This window comes from Mastigoproctus giganteus, chromosome 13 (genome assembly GCF_048544385.1).
Source record: "Mastigoproctus giganteus isolate SK-2022 chromosome 13, ASM4854438v1, whole genome shotgun sequence".
NCBI classification, from domain to species: Eukaryota; Metazoa; Arthropoda; class Arachnida; order Uropygi; family Thelyphonidae; genus Mastigoproctus; species Mastigoproctus giganteus.
Genome location: NC_143587.1, coordinates 138,088,361 through 138,110,756, shown reverse-complemented (window position 1 = coordinate 138,110,756; position 22,396 = coordinate 138,088,361). Strand labels below are relative to the sequence as shown.

General features: G+C 37.0%; 1 protein-coding gene across 1 annotated transcript in view; it reads right to left on the bottom strand.

The window, feature by feature from the left end:
- Positions 1 to 22,396, bottom strand: part of PIG-B (phosphatidylinositol glycan anchor biosynthesis class B) — a 106,185-nt gene that overhangs the window by 33,971 nt on the left and 49,818 nt on the right. Inside the window, exons 5-6 of the mRNA XM_090387368.1 lie at positions 16,345 to 16,491; positions 4,955 to 5,212 (exon numbers count right to left, since the gene is read on the bottom strand). Of these exons, the coding sequence (XP_090243494.1) occupies positions 4,955 to 5,212; positions 16,345 to 16,491 (405 nt within the window). The remainder of the gene's footprint in view (positions 1 to 4,954; positions 5,213 to 16,344; positions 16,492 to 22,396) is intronic.

Genomic DNA, 22,396 nt, shown 5'->3' with positions numbered 1-22,396 from the left:
GAAGTAATTTAAGTAATTTAGAATTTTGAATATCTCGCGGGGCTGCCTTACGACAAGAATTCTAGCATTCTTGCCAATTTATTGATGTAGGTACCTGGTCCTGATCTGAATTCCACGGCCCACAAGTGGAAAAGGTTCCTCTCTCGTTAGGGTACACCACTCAGCCTGAGTGAGAGAGTGGAACCAACGAGCATGAGGTAAAAACCCATTTATCTCGCTCATAACAATACATAAGCTGGCCTAAATTTTGTTTCGGTTTTTTAACCAGTGATTTTATTTTTAATTTTATTTTATTATTTTTCAGATTGCACATCATCTTTAAAAATGGCTAGTGCTTCTCCAGCTAAGAGAAAAAGGAAACCGAACGAAGAATGGCGAGTGTTTCAAGAAAAATGGGAATTACAGTATTTTTGCACAACGGTGAAATGGAAAGATACACTGTTTAATTTGCAACGAAAGCATTGCCACGCCAAAAGAGTACAACTTGAAAAGACATTATGAAACGAACCATCGATCTTACAATAAATATGAAGGCCCAATGCATGTCTCAAGATTCAAGGAATTGAAGGCTAACGTGAGACAGCAACAGACTTGTTTTATGAAAATTGAGAAAGGGAATGTCGCTTCCGTTACTGCAAGCTATGAACTCAGCCGAATGATCACCATGAGTGGGAAATCTTACAGTGAAGGAGATTTCGTAAAGCAATTTCGTAATGCCTTGTAAAAACGGCTCAAATTGTGTGTCCAGAGAAAGCACACTTATTCAAAGATATTTCATTAACCAGGAACACTGCTGCTGAACGGATTGATGAAATGTCAAGTGATTTGAAACAACAGTTGAAGGCCACATCATCAAGATTTGAACATTTTTCTATTGCTGTTGATGAGACGGTTGACATCACTAGAATAGCACAGCTTGCGGTTTTCATCAGGGCTTGTGACAGTGAATTTAATATTTATGAAGAACTGATTGAAGTGATCCCCATGCATGACACTACAACAAGCCAGGACATCTTTGAGAAAGTCGAGCAGGTTCTGCATGACTATGGTTTGGATTTGAGTAAACTTGCATGCTTATCTACCGACGGTGCTGCGAATATGGTTGGCAGACATAATGGTGTTGTTGCCATGTTATGAACAAAAATAGAAAATTCGCATCCAGATTCATCATTTGCAAATTTTCATTGCATTATTCATCAGCAAAATTTGTGTTCAAAAATTTTAAAATTGGATCATGTGCTTAGTTTGGTCACAAAGACAGTGAATTATATCAGAGGCCGTGCTCTCAACCACCGTCAATTCAGCCAGTTGTTGGAAGATATGGATAATCAGTTTACCGATGTTCCATTCTACACAGAAGTCTGCTGGTTGTCATGTCACAAAGTGCTGAAAAGATTTTATTTGTTTTGACAAGAAATAATTATGTTTTTGGAGATGAAAGGTCAAAACATGGATGAAATAAAATATGAAAGTTGGCTCCAGGATCTGGCTTTTGCTGTGGACATTACTGCACAATTAACTGATCTTAATTTGAAATTACAAGGTAAAAACAAACTCATCGCTCAGTTGTATGATGACATCAAGTGCGTCATTACAAAACTAAGCTTATGGAAGTCACAGTTGTCAAATGAAAATTTAGTTCATTTTCCTAAGTGCAAAGAACTGAAAAACACTGCCAATACTGAGTCTGTACTTAGCTTTGCTAAGTATGAAAGTCACCTGGAATTGTTGTCAAAAGAATTTCAGGAAAGATTTCGTGATTTCTCATCTTTTGAACACCACTTTGCATTATTCTCAGCACCATTCACCTTTGATGTTGCCAAGGCAGAAGAAAGACTGCAGATGGAACTATTAGAAATGCAGTCGGATTCTACACTCAGAGCAAAGTATCTTGAAGTGGGGATACCTCGTTTCTTTACATACCTTCCTGAAAAGTTTAAAAACTTCAGAAAGTTTGCCACAAGGATTATGGCAATGTTCGGTTCTACCTATGTGTGTGAACAGTTATTTTCCTTCATGAAATCAACAAACACTTCTCAGAGAACAAGACTGACTGATCAACATTTCTCATCTCTGATGAAAGTCGGAACTGCACAGACATTTCAGAGAGAGATCGCAAAAACTGTCATTAAAATGAGGTGTCTAGCCCCAGGACAAAACACTAAAAATAGTTGTAAATAAATGTTCATTTTGAACTGTTGTAATTTTTGTACAATGTATTTGTTGCTGTTGCATACAAGTCTATGTTGCCATTTAAAATTTCTTTTTTTTTTCTTTTGTTAAACTTTGAATGCATTACTTTGCATTCATGAATGTGGCTAGCCACTAAACCATTTGTATGCACATTGTATGTTTATAAGTTTAAGTAATAAAAATATTCTGCAATAATTTTTATTAAATGACTTCAATTAGTTGTCATGTGCGGCCCTCATGACAACACAAATGTGACCCATATGGCCCTCGGGGGACCCTCAGTTTGACATGCCTGGTGTAGGAAGCTGTTCAAGTTTTTATAGTGCAATCTATGCAGCACAGCACATTACAGATGAGGTGGTCATAATTCAGTGACCACTGAATATATATAAAGAAACAGTACAAATGAAGCTTGACAGAGTTAATAAATAAAATTAAAAAAAACTACATAATCTTCAAAAGAAGTAAGGGTATGGCTCACTATGGTTGAGGATGTTTCTTTTACATACTACCAATGAAGTCAATACCCAGGCCAGGTGGAAAAGGTGAGAGGTAATTAAAATTTCTATAGTTTCTGTTGCAAAAAATACATCCAGAGGTTTCTGAAGGGGTACAGTAATTTTAAAAATATTTTATTGCATTTATTTATATCATTAGCCAGAATGAGCTTTTTTTACAGGGATTCAGCAGTGGTGGATTCCTGTCACAAACAGCTCATTTCACCTAATCCCACAGATATTCAATCAAGATGAAATCTGGTGACCGAACAGACCAATGTAAATATAGAAAGGCAATCTCATGCTCCTAAAACCAATCCTAGATGATCTGACATGATGCATTATTTTAATAATGCACCAAGTCAACTGTGAACATGAAGGGATTAACCTAGATAGTAACAATGTTCAAGTAGACTGTGGCATTTATCGTTGATCCAGGGGACCTAATGTGTCCCAAAAATATTTTCCATGACATTACAGTTCCACCACTAGTTTTAAGTACTGACACCAGCTACAGTGGGTCCAGTGATTCATGCTAGTCACCTTAGTCCTGCCATCAAGCATGAATGGTGTCAAGATATCATTAGAAAAAAAAAGAGGACCTACTCTGGTTACAGATGAAGATCTAACAGAAACAGGACAGAATGGGCCACAAAAGAAGGTGAAAGAAAGACTGATAATCCAGGAGTAATTTTTACTATCAGAGAGGCCTGTATGCATATTAGATATAACAGATTTGAAATGATGAAACAACATCTCACGTAGCCCCTGAAGTGCCATTAAATATACAGAATTAATGGTTTTAAGTGTTGTCAAGGGTGCTATTCTTCAAGTTTGAGGAAGTTTCATATGGGAACACTATATCAATTCTGTTTATTAATGCACAAGTTAAGATGACTGGCCACTCATGATTCCTCTTTTAAGTCCCTATCTTAGTCATTTCTGGTAGTAAGGGTGGGAGGGAGAGGTGGGAGAAAGAAGGAAAAAAAAAAAACACATCACTTACAATTTCATGATTATTATATGAAGACTAGATAAGAAGCAATGACAACCAAATATTAAAAAGAAATTACAATTTCATTTTACTTACTGATTACATTACTTCAATACAATAGCTGCCTGAAATTTCATCTGTGGAGTAGCTTGCATCAATATCTACAAGAGAAGTCTACAGACTATGTATGTTTAGAAGAGTTTACAAGACAGACAGCAAGAATTATACTATATTTTGTTGTAGCACACAGATTTGAAGATATTACAAAGTAATTTGTACCTGTATGCTGATCACCAGAGTAAGTTATCTTGGCATTAGATGTCCTGACTATTTTCAAAATGTCAGTCACAGAGCGGTTTCTTCATTTGCAGGAGCTGATAAAATCACTTGTACCATCAGTCTCCTCAATTGAAAACATTCCAACAAGAATCAGTAAATATGAAGGTGCTGATTATTGCCAATGCCTATTAATATGCCACTCCTCGTAATGCCATGCCAAGAAATTTCATGGTCAATGCATGGTACTATTGCTCACTTCTTCAGCACCATCTACAACTTAAATTGTGTCGAAAACAGACACATTTGTTACACACTCTGCCCACTATCTTACATAACAAGACAGTTTTTTTTGTCAAGGAACTTCTGAACTAATAGAACTGGGAAGCATTGAGGCAGCCACCATACTCTTCTGATACAGGTCAATGCAACCTGAACCTCTTCCTCAAAATTAAAGAACATCCCTGCAATTAGCATTTTTTTTTTTTTTTTATTATTATTATTAATAGGTATTACTCTGTAGATAGAATTTCACAGTTAATATAGTCTACAGGAAAAGGTTAATAAGCAAATGAGTAATGATTATACATTATGGAATGTAATCAACAGCTGTGTTACAGTAAATTATACTTTTCTATTACTACCTGATTACTGCTACTTTTTCCTCAATCCATGTATTAGTAAATATTATATGCCACATAAATAGCTAAACGTCATAAATTTACCTTTAGCCAGTGGGTAGTTGATTGCTGGAACAAACTTTCTTATGTCGTTGTGGAAGTTGGTAGCTTAAATAAATTCAAGGAAGAACTGAATAAACTTTTAGAGTAAATGGATGTGTGAAATGTTTTTTTTTTTTTTTTTTGGCTGATGCTATATTAGCTTGCTTTCTTGTATCGTATGCCTCTACTAATGAAAATGCCAATTATGCATAGTTTTAAAAATGAATGAAGCTTTATGCAACATCTTATTAGAAAGTGTTATATATTCTTACCTCAATATAGTCACCGTCCAAATTATCACAAAGAATAGGAAACTAGTTCTAGGTACTTTCAGAGCATAAATAAATGGTATTAAATGAGATGTCAATACAGCAGCCAGTCCTTCAGTAAAGTACCAGTAAAATGGGTGAGAACCATAAAAAGCTCCAATATCATGAAACCAATTAAATAATATAAATTCATATGGTGTAAATATCCAATACTTGAAACACCACCTATCAATTGCCAACATCACCATTAGGATAGCAGAACTGCAATAAAGAATAATTATATAAGCCATTACGACTATGGTAAGGAGGAAAGAAAAAATTATCATTATAAAGAAAAATGAATTAAACTGTTTAACAAAACTTATAGTGATCCAATCCAACCCATTCAAATACATTATGCATATACTTTCAGGCATGTGGAACACATGAAAACAATACATGCACTTAGAGAAGCAACTACTTAAGTAACTGAAGAATATTTGTTGTGCAGACTATACATTTTCCACGTGGAAGAAATTCCAGAAATAAAAAATAATAATTTCTTTTTTTTTTTCCACTAGGTAGCATTTATTTTGTATAAATCTATCATATTGCAATTTGCTAGTTTCATCTAAATGTACAGTAACCTATGGCCTTTACAGACCACTATAACAACATAATTAAACATTATTTATTACACACTTAATAACTAATGATGATACTAAGTAAATAAATAACACTCCTTTTTCACATACTATTACAGAATGAATGCCACTCACAATGTAATCTGCAAGTCTCTCTCCCTAATGTGGACATGTTTATATAACTAGAATGTTTACTGCCTTAAGCATTGCAGAAGCCACATGCAAATTAAGGGGAAATTTTCAACCTTACCAAATCAACCCTCCTATATATTTCCCACTGTCTATTTGTTGCTCTTGAACATGTATGAACTAAGCTGCTCTGCACAGGTTGCGGACACTTTGACACAAGTCATTACCCCATTCTTTTAAATACTTTTATTGATATGGTGCAGTCTCTTTTAAATAATAATTAATTTATTGATGCCAACAGCACTAAATTAACTATTATTATTTTATTTATTTTTTTTTTATTTGTACCATTGTAGGGGTGGCAATGCTACCCAAAGAAAGCAAATGCATTCTTTTGCTCTATGAGAAATCCTCCATTGTTGACATCTATTAAAAGTGCATCTATTAGTTGGAAAAACAGATAAAAGATAACAGCATGCACTGGAAAATTAAAACCGGTATAAGGCCTTGCATGGTCTGAGCAAGCTCAATGCTGATGGGATTCTTCCTCTTGCTCAGATTATGCACCTGAGGGGACATAAATTCAAACTGAGGAAAGGCAGTTGTAGAATAAACATGCGGAAAGTTGCCTTTAGCCAGTGGATGGTTCATTGCTGGAATAAACTTCCATCAGTCATGTTGAAGTTGATAGCTTAAATAAATTCAAGGAAGAACTGGACAAACTTTTGGAGAGACTGGATCAGTGAAATGGGAAGGGTATTTTTTATTTTTTTTGGCTGGTGCTGTATAAGCTTGCTTTCTTACATTATATGCCTCTACTAATGCTATGTGCATAAATGGAAATATATATGGAAACACAGATAAGACCCTCAAAACTGATCTAGCATTAGTAGAGGCATATGATGCAAGAAAGCAAGCTTATGCAGCACCAGCCAAAAAAAAAAAAAAAAAAAACTGCTCCCATTTCACCCCTCCATTCGTTCCAAATACCTGTCCAGCTCAGCCTTAAATTTATTTAGGCTATCAACTTCCACAACTTCCACAAAAGAAAAATATTACAAATGAGCAGAATAAGAAAGATAGGTAAACAAGCCTAAATAACTCCAAGGGGTGTGCCAGGGTAGTAAACTATAGAAGAATACTTAGTCTTAACTGTATCTACAGTAATGTCAGGAGTGTTGCTAATAAAATGGTTGAATTGGAACTCCAGGTTAGAACAACTAATGCTGACATAATAGGGCAAATAGAAAAGTGGTACCACCCAAAAATTGGGGATGACAAGTTCCACTGTGGTATGTATAATGTATTTAGGAAAGATAGGGAAGATAGAAGTGGGTGGTGGTGTCACACTTCTTATCAAAAGCAGTGTGAGTGTGAAAAGAGCTTTTGCTGAGTCTGAAGTTATGTCTTCCAGCATAAAATCTGTGTGGTGTGAGTTGGCAAAGGTATCATGAGAGTGGAAGTAATGTACAGACCAGAAGACTGTGAAGAGTATGACCAGAGCCTTTACACACAGATGGAATGAGCAAGTAAGCACGAATGTCTTATCAATTATGACTTCAATCTGCCCTAGACTGATTGGAATAAGTGGGAGGAAAACTCACCTTAGGAAAAAAAATTTTCTAAATAAACTAGCTGATTATTATTTGTACTATCATTTTAGAGAAAATACTAGGGGTGAAAATATTCTTAACCTCATCATTACTCACGAATTAGACAATATCACAGAACTTAAAATACAGGAAGGTAATGATCATGCAGTCATCATTTGGAAGATGAAGAAAGATGTTGCAGTGGTTAAAGGCACAGGTTTTAATTTTAGGAGAGGAGACTCTAACAATTTAAGGCACTATATGGAATCTATTAACTGGGTGCTGTTGTTATTTGGTTTTTAGGAGCATTAGCAACTAAGGCCATATTGCTCCGGGAATATGCGGTGGTCATTCCCTGACCTTTCCACATCCTCCGTATTTGGTGGTGATGGGCTCGAACCATGGTTTAATCAAGAAGCGTGTGCTACGCACTGCTGCTCCTTCCCACCTGGATACAGGGGAGCCTTAACTGGGTGCACTGCAGAGTGAGGGCAAATACACTTGAATTATGGAATACCTTTAAAGAAAAAATAACAGAAGCAATGAACACATACATACTATTAAGAAAACATTGCAGAAGGAGGATGCTAAAATGGATGAATGAGGAACTAATTGATCAAACGGAGCAGAAAAATACAGCATGGGATAGTTACAGAACTATGAAAACTATTGAATCTTACAACAGCTACAAGTTGCTTTGTAATAGTACCACAGATAAGGTTAGAGATGCCAAAGCTGCATATGAGAAAGCACTTAAGAGAGCAAACAATGGGGATAAGGAATTTTTCATGTATATAAATATAAGGAAGAAGAAAGCAAATCAGATCAGACCCTTGTGCCTTGGGTGTGGGAAAGTCTTAAACAACCCAGCTGATGTCATGGATGAATTGAATAGGTACCTTGCATTTCTCTTTACTGAAGAAAGACCCTTCATGCTGAGAAGAGGCTGTGCCAGTAAGGATGAGTCATGTGAAATTAGTGATTTTGAAATTACAGATGATTGTTTATTAGATAAACTTTTGAGCGTAAAGGCAAGTAAGGCTCCTTTATTTGATGGCGTATACCAATAATTTTGAGGGAAGTCACAAGCTAGTGTATTGAACTAATAAAGTTAATTATGATGGCATCTTTGGACTTGGGAGAGATTCCTCTGGACTGGAGAAGTGCTAACACATCACCAATACATATAGGCAGTTCTAAAAGTGAAGTTGGTAACTACAGCCGATTAGTCTGACTTTGGTGGTAGAGAAAATCTTAAGAGGCAACATATTTTGATAGATATGGCATTCTGAATAACACACAACATGGTTTAGTTAAGAGCAAATCATGTTAATAAATCAAGTTAAGAGTAAATCAAAGAAAGGCATTTGACTCAATCCCTCATTAGAGGTTACTGTATAAGTTGGAACACAGTGGGATTACTAGAAAAATTCTAAGATAGATTGCTGGGTGGATGCAGGGAAAAAGGCAGAAGCTTGTGATTAATGAATAATTTTCAGATTGGTGTAAAATCAGAAATGGAGTCCTCCAAGAATTGGTTCTTGGACTACTGTTGTTTCTGATTTTCATAAATGACATCAATGATGAGATAGAAGGCTTGATGTCAAAATTCGCAGACAACGTAAAGATGGGTAGAGCAGATAATGATTAGTACTAATAAGTAGAGTAGTTAATGATTAGTACTAAGCAGTGCTCTTTCAGCATGACTTGAACAGGCTGCAAGAATGGTCAGAAAAGTGGTAACTATGTTTCAATGCAGCAAAATGTAAGGTCTTACACTTGGAGAATGGCAACCCCAAAATAAATTATACATTTGGTGGGGATGAATTAAAAAAAGTAGAGGAAGAAAGGGGTCTGGGAGTTATAATACGGGCAGATACGAAGTTTTCTGAGCAGTGTAAACTAGCAGTCAGGAAGGCTCACAGTGTCCTATCAATTTACCCCAGGGGCTCACATCTAGTGAGTATGGGCTTGGCACACCCAAGGTCCTGAGGTGGATATCATCATTCTTCTCTTTCTTGGTGATTCCCTTCTACTTCTCTCTCTCTCTCAGGTTAACTCGAATTTTTTTTGGGCTGGTGCTGCATAAGCCTTTAGGCTTCCTTGCACAATATGGTTAATAATAATAGTAGTAGTAGTAGTGGCATGTGATGCAAGTGTATGAGCTTATGCAGCATCAGCCAAAAAAAAAAAAAAAATCACACCATTCCCTCCAAATGCCTGTCCAGTTCCTCTTTAAATTTACTCAACCTATCAACTTCCACAACGACAGATGGAAGTTTGTTCCAGCAATTAACTACCCGCTGGCTAAAGGCAAATTTCCGCACATCTATTCTACATCTGTCTTTTCTTAATTTGAATTTATGCCCCCTTAGGTTCGTAATCTGAAGAAGTGGAAGGATCCCATCAGAATTCAGCATGCTCAACCCATTCAAGGCCTTATACACCTCAATCAGATCACCGCGCAGGTGCCTAGTCTCCAGCCACTGCAATTTGCAGAACTTAAGCCTCTCTTGGTAAGAGGATCCCTTCATTCCCATCACCAATCTTGTTGCCCTTCTCTGTACACGCTCAAGTAAATCTACATCCTTCCTAAAATGAGGCCTCCAGACCTGTACGCAGTACTCAAGGCGTGGCCTGACCATTGCCTTATATAGAGGGACAATCACCTCCTTCTCCCTGCTAGCAAAATTCCTATATATCATTGACAAAAACCCATGACCTGCCCTGGCAGCCTGTCTGCATTGCTCAGAAAACTTCATATCTGACTGCACAATTACTCCCAGGTCTTTTTCATTTTCTACCACCTTAAGTGTAGCACCACACAGTTGGTACATTTCTCTGGGGTTACTTCTACCCATATGCAGTACTTTGCATTTGTCAAGGTTAAACTTCAGTTGCCACTTCTTAGCCCATCTGCCCAAATTATCTAGATCCTGTTGCAGTAGCACACTGCCATTACTGTCATTAACAACCCTGCCAACCTTTGTATCATCTGCAAACTTCGACATTAAGCCTGATATACCTTCATCAATATCATTGATAAATATACAAAACAACAGTAGACCTAACACCGAACCCCGTGGGACTCCACTAATAACATTAGTCCACGAAGAGCAGCACCCATTGATTACCACCCTCTGTCTTCTCCCACTTAACCATCCTTTTATCCATTGTAGCAACTTCCCTTAATACCATTCTGCTCCAATTTGTACAATAGTCTTCCATGCATAACAGTGTCAAAAGCTTTCCTGAAATCCAAATATATGATATCAAAATTATTTTTTGCATCCAGTTCCTTTGTAACCACATCATAATATCCTATCAAATTGTCAGACAAGACTTTCCCTTAACAAACCCATGCTGTGTCTGAATTATTGCTGCAGTCTTGTCTAGATGATCCTGCAATGCATCTTTAACCAGTGACTCCGTTATTTTACCCGGAACAGAAGTTAATCTGACTGGTCTGTAATTACTCGTGTCACCCTTCGATCCCCCTTTGTGAATTGGGGATACATTTGCACATCTCCAATCCGTGGGAACCTCCCCTGAGTCCAATGATGCTCTCATAATTATGGCTAAGGGTTTGCTTAGTTGTTTTGCCGCCTCCTTTAATATAACTGGATAGATCCCATCCACCCCAGGTGCTTTTCTTCTTCTCATTATTATTAGCCATATGGTGCAAGCCATATGGTGCAATACACCATGAATTGTCAAACTAATAGAGCAAGCTTATCTGCGAAAAGATCTAAACCTCCCAAGGACTTCCTAATTCATTTCACAAATATACGTGGTCTCAATTCTAATCTCAACGATGTCCATTTCCACTTGCAGTCTGCCAAACCCCATGTACTTTTTCTGACAGAATCTCAGTTATCGGTTGATTCAACTACTGTTCATCTCAGATGCCCAAATTATTCGCTGTATGATTCCTTTTGCCTCAAAGGTGGTACTTGTGCATATGTCCGTTCTGATATTCCCTGTCAGAGACTTGGCAATTTGGAATCTCCTCTCTTTGATCTTCTCTGGCTTAAAATCTCTCTACCTCATTGTGTCAGATTCATCTGTTGTCTCTACCGTTCTCCCAACTCCACTAATCACTTGGAGCTCTTTGACTTCCTCTCTTTGCAACTTGACTTTCTCCAGTCCAACTTTCCTAACAGTGAGGTAATTTTCCTTGGTGATTTTAATGTTCACAACTCCAGCTGGCTTCCATTTTCTAGTCACACCGACCCAGCTGATCGAGATGCTGAGGCTTTTGCAATTACTAATGACCTAGCACAGATTGTTCATTTACCTACAAGAATACCGGACAATCCTAATCATACAGCCAATACGCTTGATCTTTTTCTCACAAACAACCCTTCTAAGTACACGGTCGAAGTGAGAGGTCCTTTAGGCACTTCAGATCACAACTTGGTGATTGTCTCTTCTCCAATGGAACCTTTATCTCATGGTTATTCCCAACCTCGTGTTGTTTGGCATTACAAGAATGCAAAATGGGATGACCTGTGAAACTTCTTTTCTTCTTTTCCTTGGTCGGATTACTGTTTCAAAAGTTCTGATGTCAACGTTTGCTCAGATCATGTCAGTGAAATTATTCTTGCAGGAATGGAATCCTTTATCCCACACTCCACTTTAAAATCTCGTCCCTTATCTAAACCTTGGTTTTCCAATAAATGTTCTAAGGCTGTTCAAGAGAAGAATGTTGCATATCGTAATTGGCTTGTTTCTAATTCTTCAGTTTCATTTTCTACCTACATCAAAGCTCGCAACAATTGTAAAGCAGTTATTAATCAGTCCAAACTAGAGTTTGAACAGGCTAAGAGTAGAAAACTTGCTTCTTGCCCTAATGGTAGCCGAGCATTCTGGTCTCTTGCCTGGAACTTTTGCCCATCTCTGCTCCCACCTCTCTGTCCAAACCAGATGGTTCTGTTGTCACTTCAGCCAGGGATAAAGCTGACCTGCTAGCATCCCATTTTTCTTCCAGCTCATGTATTAATGATCTTGGTAAAACACCTCCCACCATTCCCAACACGCTCCATTCAATGCCTCCTGTGGTCTTCCGTCAAAAGGATATCAGAAGGATTCTGATGAATCTTGATGCTAAGAAAGCTCCAGATCCTGATGGTATTTCTCCACTTGTTCTCAAAACCTGTGCTCCTGAACTTACTCCTATTCTTTGCCGCCTTTTTTCACTTTCTTATTCCAAAGGTGTTTTTCCTTCTGCTTGGAAATTTGCTCATATCCAGCCAGTTCCTAAAAAGGGTGACAAATCCCTCCCATCCAATTATCATCCCATTGCAATTACTTCTACTCCTCCTTAAATGAGAAATCAATTAACCGCCAACTCTTAAATTACCTAGAAACCTTCCGTCTGATCAACGATTGCCAGTATGGATTCCGTCAGTGTTGATCCACAGGTAATATTCTGGCTTATGTTACCTATTTATGGACTAATTCAATGGAAAGGTTCGGTGAAACACAAGTAGTTGCTCTTGACATCTCAAAGGCTTTTGATCATGTTTGGCATAAAGGTCTTCTAAACAAGCTTCCATCTTATGGTTTGCGAACTGTTTTTAGTAATTGGTTATCCAGTTTTCTCTCTGATCGCTCACTGAGGGTGATTGTAGATGGCTCTCTGTCTTCTAACTTCTCCACTAATGCCGGCGTCCCCCAAGGTTCAGTTCTTTCCCGCACTCTTTTCCTTTTGTATATCAATGACCTTCTTCCATTGACTGGAAACCCTATCCATAGTTTTGCCGATGATAGCACATTGCATTCAACTTTCCATTTTGAGAAACCTTGTCCTGCTCAATCAGCTTCAACTTCTCGAAAATCTGCTACCAATTCCTTAAATGCAATCTTCAGGTAATTCTCCAGTGGGGCAAAGACAACTTAGTTGATTTCAACCCTTCTAAAACTCAGTCTTGTCTTATATCTCGCAAAAAGGATTCTTCTGCTCCTATGCTTATCTTTAGTGACACTCCAATTTCTAGGCAAAATGATATATCTCTTTTGGGGATTACCCTGACTTCTAATCTCTCTTGGCACAAGCACATTACAAATATTGCTTCCTCTGCATCTAAAAAACTTGGTTTTCTCTTTTGCTCTCGGCGTTACTTTTCTTCCAAACAGCTGCTCACTCTGTATAAATCGCAAATCCGCCCTGCCATGGAATATTGTTCCCACATCTGGGTTGGTGCCCCCAAATACTCTCTCAGGCTTCTTGATTCCATTCAGAAGGGGGCAGTTAGGTTAATTAATGATTCATCTCTAACAGAGTCTCTCCACTCACTGTCTCATAGACATACTGTTTCTGCTGCATGCCTCTTCTACAGATACTTCCATGGGCACTGTTCTTCTGAACTGGCTTCTATAATTCCCGCTCTCTCTTTCAAAACAGTCCAAACACGTGCCGCCACCAGCCAACATCCATTTACTGTCCAACTTCAAACCCACAGAACCAACTTTTCATCTTCCTCATTTATTCATTCAACTGCCGTTTTCTGGAACAACCTTCCTTCATACGTATTTCCTGAAAATTACAATCTACAGAAGTTCAAGTCCAGTGTCAACAAATATCTTCTTTCGTCTTCTTAACCTCCAACCTAAGCACGGTACTAAGTACTATAGGTTCTAATACCTCTCGTGTTTGGGGTTCACATAAAAAAAAAAAAAAAAAAAAAATATGGTGCAAGGAAGCCTGAGGCTTATGTTGCTCCAGCCAAAAAAAAAATATCTGAACTATCCCGAGAGAGAGAGAGAGATAAAAGGGAATCACCAAAGAAGAGAAGAATGATGATATCCAGCTCAGGACCCTGGGTGTGCCAAACGTTTTAACTTCAACAATTTCTCCTCCACTTTGCTTTCAGTTATTACAAAATCATTAAGTATCCTGCTACAATTTGATAACCTTCTGCCATTTTCAAACCTTCATAATCCCTCATGTGTGAATGTAGATGCAAAATACTCATTCAGTTTGTTTGCTATCTGAGCAGGATCAACATAATGATTTATCAAACATTATGTTGTAAAGATATGGAGGTCATAGTCCCACTGCATAAGGCACATTTGGAATTGTAAGACCACATTTGGAATACTGTGTTCAAGTATGGAGACTTCACTGAAAAAAGACATTGAGCCTCTTTAAAGGTTCCAAAGACAGGCAACATGAATGGTGAGATCGGCAAAAGGGCGACCATATGAGGAGACTCTGATTATGTGGGCTACAGAGCTTGGAAGCCAGGAATTTCTCTCTCAGAATTTTTTTTTTTTTGGCTGGTGCAGCAAAGGCCTCAGACTTCCTTAATCAAGTCACTAAGGCTATGAAAGGGGTTAGAAAACTGAATAAAGGCAGAATTTTCACTGTTACAGAGAAATTTAAAACTCCAGGGCATAATTTCAAATTACAGGGGAAGAGGTTTCAATTACATTCTAGGCAGTTTTCTTTTAACAAGAGAGTCACTGATTGCTGGTAGTTGAGGCTGACAGTTTGAATAAATTCGAAGGTCAACTGGATAGTTACCTATGTGAGGAAAGAAAATAATATGTGAGGAGGGAAGAAAATAATTTGTATTTTCATATCTACTTGGGTTTTTTTTTTTTGGACAGTATAGCAAAGCCTGTGGCTTCCTTGTACTGTATGGCTATTACTATTACTATTTTTACATGTTCAACTGTTTTATACACTATTCTCCAAAAAGTACCTGGATACTGTCACTCATTAGCATGTATGTTCCCTTTTGGCTGCTATAACTCACTACCCCCCCCCAGGTAGGCTTTCCACCAATAAACAATAGACTGCAGCAGGTACAGGCCTCCATTCCTCATATAAACAGTAAACAGTTGAGTTAGGACATGTAGGACATGTTGAGCTGACATTCATCACACATACCAGGTCATCCCATAGGTGTTCCCCAGAGATTCAATTAGGACTTTGTGCCAGCCATTCCAACTTTTATATGTTCACATTCATGAAGCAATCTTGAACAGCACTGATAGTTTGGTACATGGCATTATCCTATGGTAGCAAACATGTATATGTGCCAAATAACAACATCATTGTAGAGAAAATGGAAACATTCAGAATATTAAGGTAGGTTCGTGGTTCCTCAGACACCACCAAAGGTCTCAGACCACACCACCAGAAACAGCCCACACAATAGCCCCATGTCCTCTAAACTTCATTGTTGGCACAATGCACTGCAGCAGCAGACATTCTATCTACACCCACCTACCTGATCAGAATAGAGTGCAGTAAGGTTTATCACTCCATGGAACTGATTTCTACTTCTCTGTAGAACAATTATGGCATTCATTGCACCATGCAAGGCAAGGCAACCCCACCTCCTCCAAATAATTGATTGTGGCTAATGAACTCAATCCCTGTTGAGCTCTGAAACTCCTAGTGGATGTTTTGCAGGATTGTCTGATAAGACTGTTGTACTATCTTTCCGAGTACATCTGATTATGTACAAGGAGCTTCCACAGTCTTCCTGTACATTACTGAGTGGTGAAGGGTCCATTTCATGATAACATCAATGATAGTTGACTTTGGATGGTGTAAGCTGTCAGAAAATTGCTCAAACCAAAAGAGAACACCATTCTCAAAATCAACCAGCTTAGTTCTAGGTACTATGACATGAACAATTAACTGCAGCTCATGTGCCTTCCTTATATACTGGTCTGAGTCCATTTATTTAACCAGGTACTTTCTCAGGATAGTGTATATTTTAAAAGACTTTTTTTATGTAAATTGATTTAATCAGTGGCTAAACACCATGTAGAAGCAATGTGATACAAATTAGTTAATGTCAGTGCACATTTACTGCACCACTCAAAATTTTATTTTTGGTTATATTGCAACAATGGGAAATACTTATTTTAATTCAACAAATAGGGTGTTCCATTTACCTTGAAACCTCATAAATACCTATGTAAGTATTTTCTAGGTTAGATTATGGTACTTTAACTAAATTAAAATTATAAATTTAAACGAACTACATCAATTCTATTACTAAGAGAAAAAAATGTTTAATTTACATACCCAACAAAGAATGCTCTGGAAAGGAGTTTCAATTTTTGTCTTTTTATACAAAATAAATGCCAAAGAAATAAAGGAATCCATTGTATGGCTGCTGTTGGTCTTATCATACCTGCTAATCCAGCTACCCACAGATACTGCCACTGAAAGCTGCAAAGAAAATTTCTTAAAATTAATAACTTATACATTAGTTTTTACACTGCAAACTTTAAAAATTAGTGGTGAATTTAAAAAAAATATATAATTTTAAATGTGAAAAATTCTACAAACAGCACATTTCTGTTGGTATTAGTAAACAATGCAAGGAAGTTTATATAGCATCAATTGAAAAAAAAAAAACCACTTCCTACTTCCTTGTCCAACCCTTCTAATAATTTGTCTAGTTATTTATTCAAATTACCCACACTTCCACAACACCAGATGGCAGTTTCTTCCAACAATCAATTACCTTGGCTGAAAGCATTCTGCACATCTATCCTTCCTCTATTTAAATTTATACCCCCTCATGTGTATTGTCTGAGCAAATGGAAGGATGCCAACACTATTTAGCTTACTCGATCCATTCAAACCCTTAAACACCTCAATTATATCTCCTTACAGGTGTCTATTCCCGGGGCATTCCTAGAGTATGTGGTGCCTGGGTACCAATTGAAATTTGGCATCCCCTCTAAAATTTTATTCATATGTACTAGGGGACTTTGCCACCTGCTCACCTTGCTCACCCATCCCCATGAACACTTTTCTACATAAAATGTAGAGGTATATGGAGTGTGAAATTATTCTACATAAAAGACACACCTGTCAATATGCACTGATTGATATCTAATCAGGAAATTACCTATGTAATAATTTACCTGTGCATTTGTAGTGCACGGCATTCTCAAAGCCGAATAAATATCACTATGTAATTATTTACCTGCATTTACATAGGTCACTTAGGAAAAGACCTTTTGCTTCAAGTTCCATAATGCATGAGGAATACTGTTGCATCCAAAAGTGCGGGATTAAAATATTTAACTGAAATATTTACAAACTATACAAATATTTAAAATATTTACAAAATACTAAACTATTTATAAATACCGTATACAATATTGATTAATATACAAAAAACATTACAATGGAACATCAAACGTTAGACAAGGAAGCATGTGCATGAGGTTGGTGAACATTATGGAGGCAGCTGTCAAAAATTGCATTTGTAGTGACATAATTGCCTCGCCCTCTTTTCCCATTGGCTCGAATAAATATCACTAGAAGGAAAACTTTCTTAATGTATAGAGAGATATGTAAGTATTCAGGTGCCCCTTGAACATTGCCGCCCGAGTGCAGTGCACCCCTTGCACCCTCAGGACGGCCTGTCCCTGCCTATTCCTCAGATGCTCCAATTTGATGAATTGAAGCTTTCCTTGGTAAGAGAACTCTTTTGTTCCCCTCACTAACCTTGTTGCCCTTCTATGCACCTGTTACAAAAGATCTACATTCCACCTAAAATGGGGATTAGAGACCCATATGCAGTACTCAAGATGTGGTCTAACCATTCCTTCATACAATGGGATAATCACCCTTATCCCTGCTGGCAAAATTCCTGTATATCATTAAAAAAAACCCAAGAGCTGTCCTAGCAGCCAAACTGCTCTGCTTCCAGAACATCATGTCTGACTGCACAATTATCCTGAGGTATTCCTCATTCCTGAGGTATTCTCCACTACTGCAAGTGTGGTACTGCCCACTTGATATATTTAGTCTGGGATTACTGCTACTACTCATATATGCAGTGCTTTTCATTTGCCAATGAACCACACACACACACACACACACACACACACACACACACACACACACACACACACACACACACACACACACACACACATACTCAGAAAAACTAACCCAATTTTAAAACCTTGAAAACCAGCAAAAAAAATAATTCAGAATTGTTCACTTTTTGATACCACCTTTATTTTCCATCTGAGTATGGCAGTGAAAAATCCATTTTTAATTAATTTTTAGAATACCTCCCCCTCATTTTTATCATATTTTTAATGCCCACATTTGTTTGTTACCTTCAATGTCAGGGAGCAAAACTTAAAAGAAACAAAAATCAAAAAACCTGTGGGCTACAACAATAGGATACCAACCAGATGCACAAACAACATTTGAAAAAAGTGAGCATCAAGTTGGCAGAAGCTATGATCAAATGTGAAGTTGGCATGCTCAATAATGGTATATAAGAGATGCCATTAATTTAAATTCTCATTTTCTCATTTTTGATAACACTAGCCAACATAAAAAAATTTCTTTTGTACCCCTCAAGCAAAAGTTGCAGATTCTAAAGGAAACTGATCCAGTGATTCCAAAAATACCATAGTTATGGCTCTATCATGCCTCCACTGAAAGATACTGAAATTTTAGTAACTTAATGATTCAAATATCATACAACTACAATATATTACTATCTTAAAAATGAGTCATTCATTTCAAAATACAGTAAGTGCCAGTTATAATGATCGCGTTTGCAAACTGAATTTTGATTCTAATAAACAGTGATTTTAAATAAGCAAAAATCAACAAATATTATCCAAAATAAAGATACTATAAAAATAAAGATAAAAAGCACAAATTTATACTTTATTACCAAAGGTTTATTACTAATTAAATGATATGTGAAAATTGGAAGAATATTACCCACAGGTTAGCAAAATAAAAATAAATTTATACATACATACACAGCAAAATGTAATGTTTAATATATATATTAAACATAACACTTTGTAATATGATTATAATTTAAAACAGTCACTTATTTTAGCTTGCTTTATATTATCACTATGAAGTCTATTTATAGATTTTTCAATATTGTATAACAGTCTATATTCATGATCACTTGCGCCAGTTTCTTCCAATGCTCTTCTCAGGGTGGCTATAGCTTCATGAGTTTGCAGTTTTGTAACTGGAATTCGTTTGGGTTCATCTTCATTTTCCTCTTCGGCGAAATTATCAGTAAGAGACTAGGCAATTTCTTCATCTGTTAAAGCTGTAGTAACTTGTAGATCACCGTCTCTATGTCCACCCAATCATTAAACTCCTGTTCACTCATATCTTCAGGCTTTTTAACGCTTTTTAACATGATCAGTATCGTAACTTAGACGGCCATCATGAATAATTAAATCCACATTTTTTGAAATAGTTGCTAATGCAGGTTTTGGAAACTTCATTCCAGGCACTCATTGTCATATGAAGTGCATCTAGAACAGTTACCTGCATTGCGATATCAGATGGGATTCCCAAACCTTCATCTATAGACTGGATTATTCTTCATCTCATATTCGATCTATAAATGGTCTTAAAGGTTTTTATTATTCCCTGGTTGAGAGGTTGAATCAATGATGTGTATTCGAAGGTAGAAAAACTAATTCAATATTTTTTAAAGTAAACTTTGGATAAGCTGGGCAGTTGTCCAAAACTAATGCAATTTTTTTTTTGTTTTTCTTATCCAATTGCAAACCCCATTTACGAAGATAATCTTTGAATAAAGGAGCTATCTTCCAAGCATTGGCATTATTGGCATACTCAACAGGCAGTTGTTTTACTCCTTTATAACATCTATGTGATTTACTCTTGCCCATAACTAATGGCTTCATTTGATTGCTCCCATCATGCTGCATGTTAAAAGAACTGCAATTCTGTCCTTGATCTTCTTTCCTGCAGAAGCAGAGGAATTTTTAAAAATCATGCAATGGTCTGGGGTAGCAATGTACTACAACCCTGTTTCATCTGTATTAAAAATATCTTCAGGATTATATGTACTTAATACAGTTTGCCAAGAGGTTTTCAACCAGGTGTCAGCTGCAGAACAATCAGAATCCTGTTTTTCTCCATAAAGTTTTTTGTAAACAATGCCATGCCTCTCCTTCCATTTTGTCAGCCATCACCTTGAACTCTTTGTGTAGTTTTTGAGGAAAATCATTAGCTTTTTGAAGAAGAATGCTATGATTGAATGCTGCATTAAATGAGCTGGTCTGTTTGAACCAAACAAACAGAGCTTCATCCACTGTTTGGCATTTCCCTTCACACTTCCTTTTTCTGGTTTTACTAATCACATTAGTGTTTAATGTGTGACATAATTTTAATAATTTTGATAAAGATAAATGAGGCACTTCTAATTTTACTGCAACTTCCCTTCGAGACATATTGACTAAGTTCAATTTATTGTATGTTTCTATAATTCGTAACTTATCTTTTACACTCAAATTCACTCTCTTTCTGTTCACCATTTTTTTTTTTTTTGGGTAGTAAAATTTAAAATAGCAAAAAAAGATAAACATCAATCAATAACAAACCAAAGCACACTGCGCACACAAATTGGAACTAACACGACACACACACAAGTGAGACGAAGTTTAGATATAGAAATGAAGAGCAGATTTCAGTGAAGGGGAAACACAATCCACCATAATAACGTTAAAAACCACAGAATTCCAGCTATCAGTATTATTGTAAATGCAATAAGATGATTTTACTACCCATTTATTGAACTAACAGAAAAGCCCAATAAACCGGAAACTGCAAATTGTTTTTATTGTTTTATGGTTGCAACCTTTAGAAATGTGATTTAGAAAAAAATATCACAGAGGCATTCAAAATTGAATCTTATAACCGAAGATTATTCTAATAAACAATCAAAGTGACTGGAGACCACTGCAGTAGGATGATTTTCCTCTCATGTTCCTGGAACCATTTGGTATAATTCTAGCCTTTTAAACATAGTACATTATCCTGTGAGAAGAACCCATGTGCAGATGGATACACTACACCCATAAATGGATGCTCCTGGTCAGAAACAATTTTCAAATAACCTGTGTCATCCAAATACTGCACCACGGTATCAAGGAAGCCCAACTAAAACGCCCACACCCATTACAATGCTGCCACCAGGCTGCACTGTTTATACAGCAGGATGGATCCATGGTTTCATGATGTTTTTACTATATTTTGGTCCTCCCACCAGCATGAAACAATAGAAACCAGGATTCATCATACCAGGCAACATTTTTCTGATCCTCCACTGACAGCATTAGTGTTCCTAAGCCCAGTGTAACCATAACTCCTTGTTTTATGCTGACAGGAGTGGAACCTGGTTCAGTCATTAGCTGCAATACCCTATCCACTCCACAACACAGTACAAGTTGTGTGTTCTGAAGTACTCCTTTGGTCACTACTGTTGTTTTGGGTTGTTATTTGACTGACTGTAGCCTTTCTGTTACCCTGCACAAGCCTTGTAAGCAATTGTTGGCCTCTTACATCAATAAGCAGCTTCAGAATTGTCACCGGATGTTATTTAGTTATTGGGTCAATCTTGATATACCTGAAAAAGAGTCACATGTGAAAACCCCAGCAGGGCTACAGTGCCCAAGGTATTCACATACTAGCATGTCTGGTGCCATCCATGCCACTTTCAGATTTGCTCAAATCTTTTATCTCGCCCATTTTCACAGTGAATTGCAAGCATACACATCTGCCCACCTGTCTTATATTGCTTGGTATGAATAGATGATGCTGTTACTGAAGAAGTATTCCAGTTCATGAAAAGGGTAGCTGTACATGAAGTGGCCACACAATTTATAACCTTAATCAACTTCAGAAAAGCTCCACTGATTCCAAAGAATTCCTTCAAAAGGAGAACCAAGTAGCCAATTTTCACAGAACATAAAACTATATGTTATCTGTTTCAAAGACAGAATAGTCACACATACTTAACAAATACTCTAAAATAAAGTATTTTTATTAATTTCTCCGTGTTAATTACATCTATCACTCTCTGAAGTTTTCATAAAATTGGAATACAATTCAATTATTTCACAAAGAACTTAAAATTTCGACTTCAGTTTAAAAAAGGTAGATGTCAGTAACTTTAACCTTTGCAGATGTAGTTGAATGCAGGGAATAACTTTGATATTATATACTTGGATCTTAGAAAGGCTTTTGATACTGTTGCCCATGGAAGACTGCTGCACAAATTGGAGCAGTGTGGCATTGGAGGCAAATTGCTGCT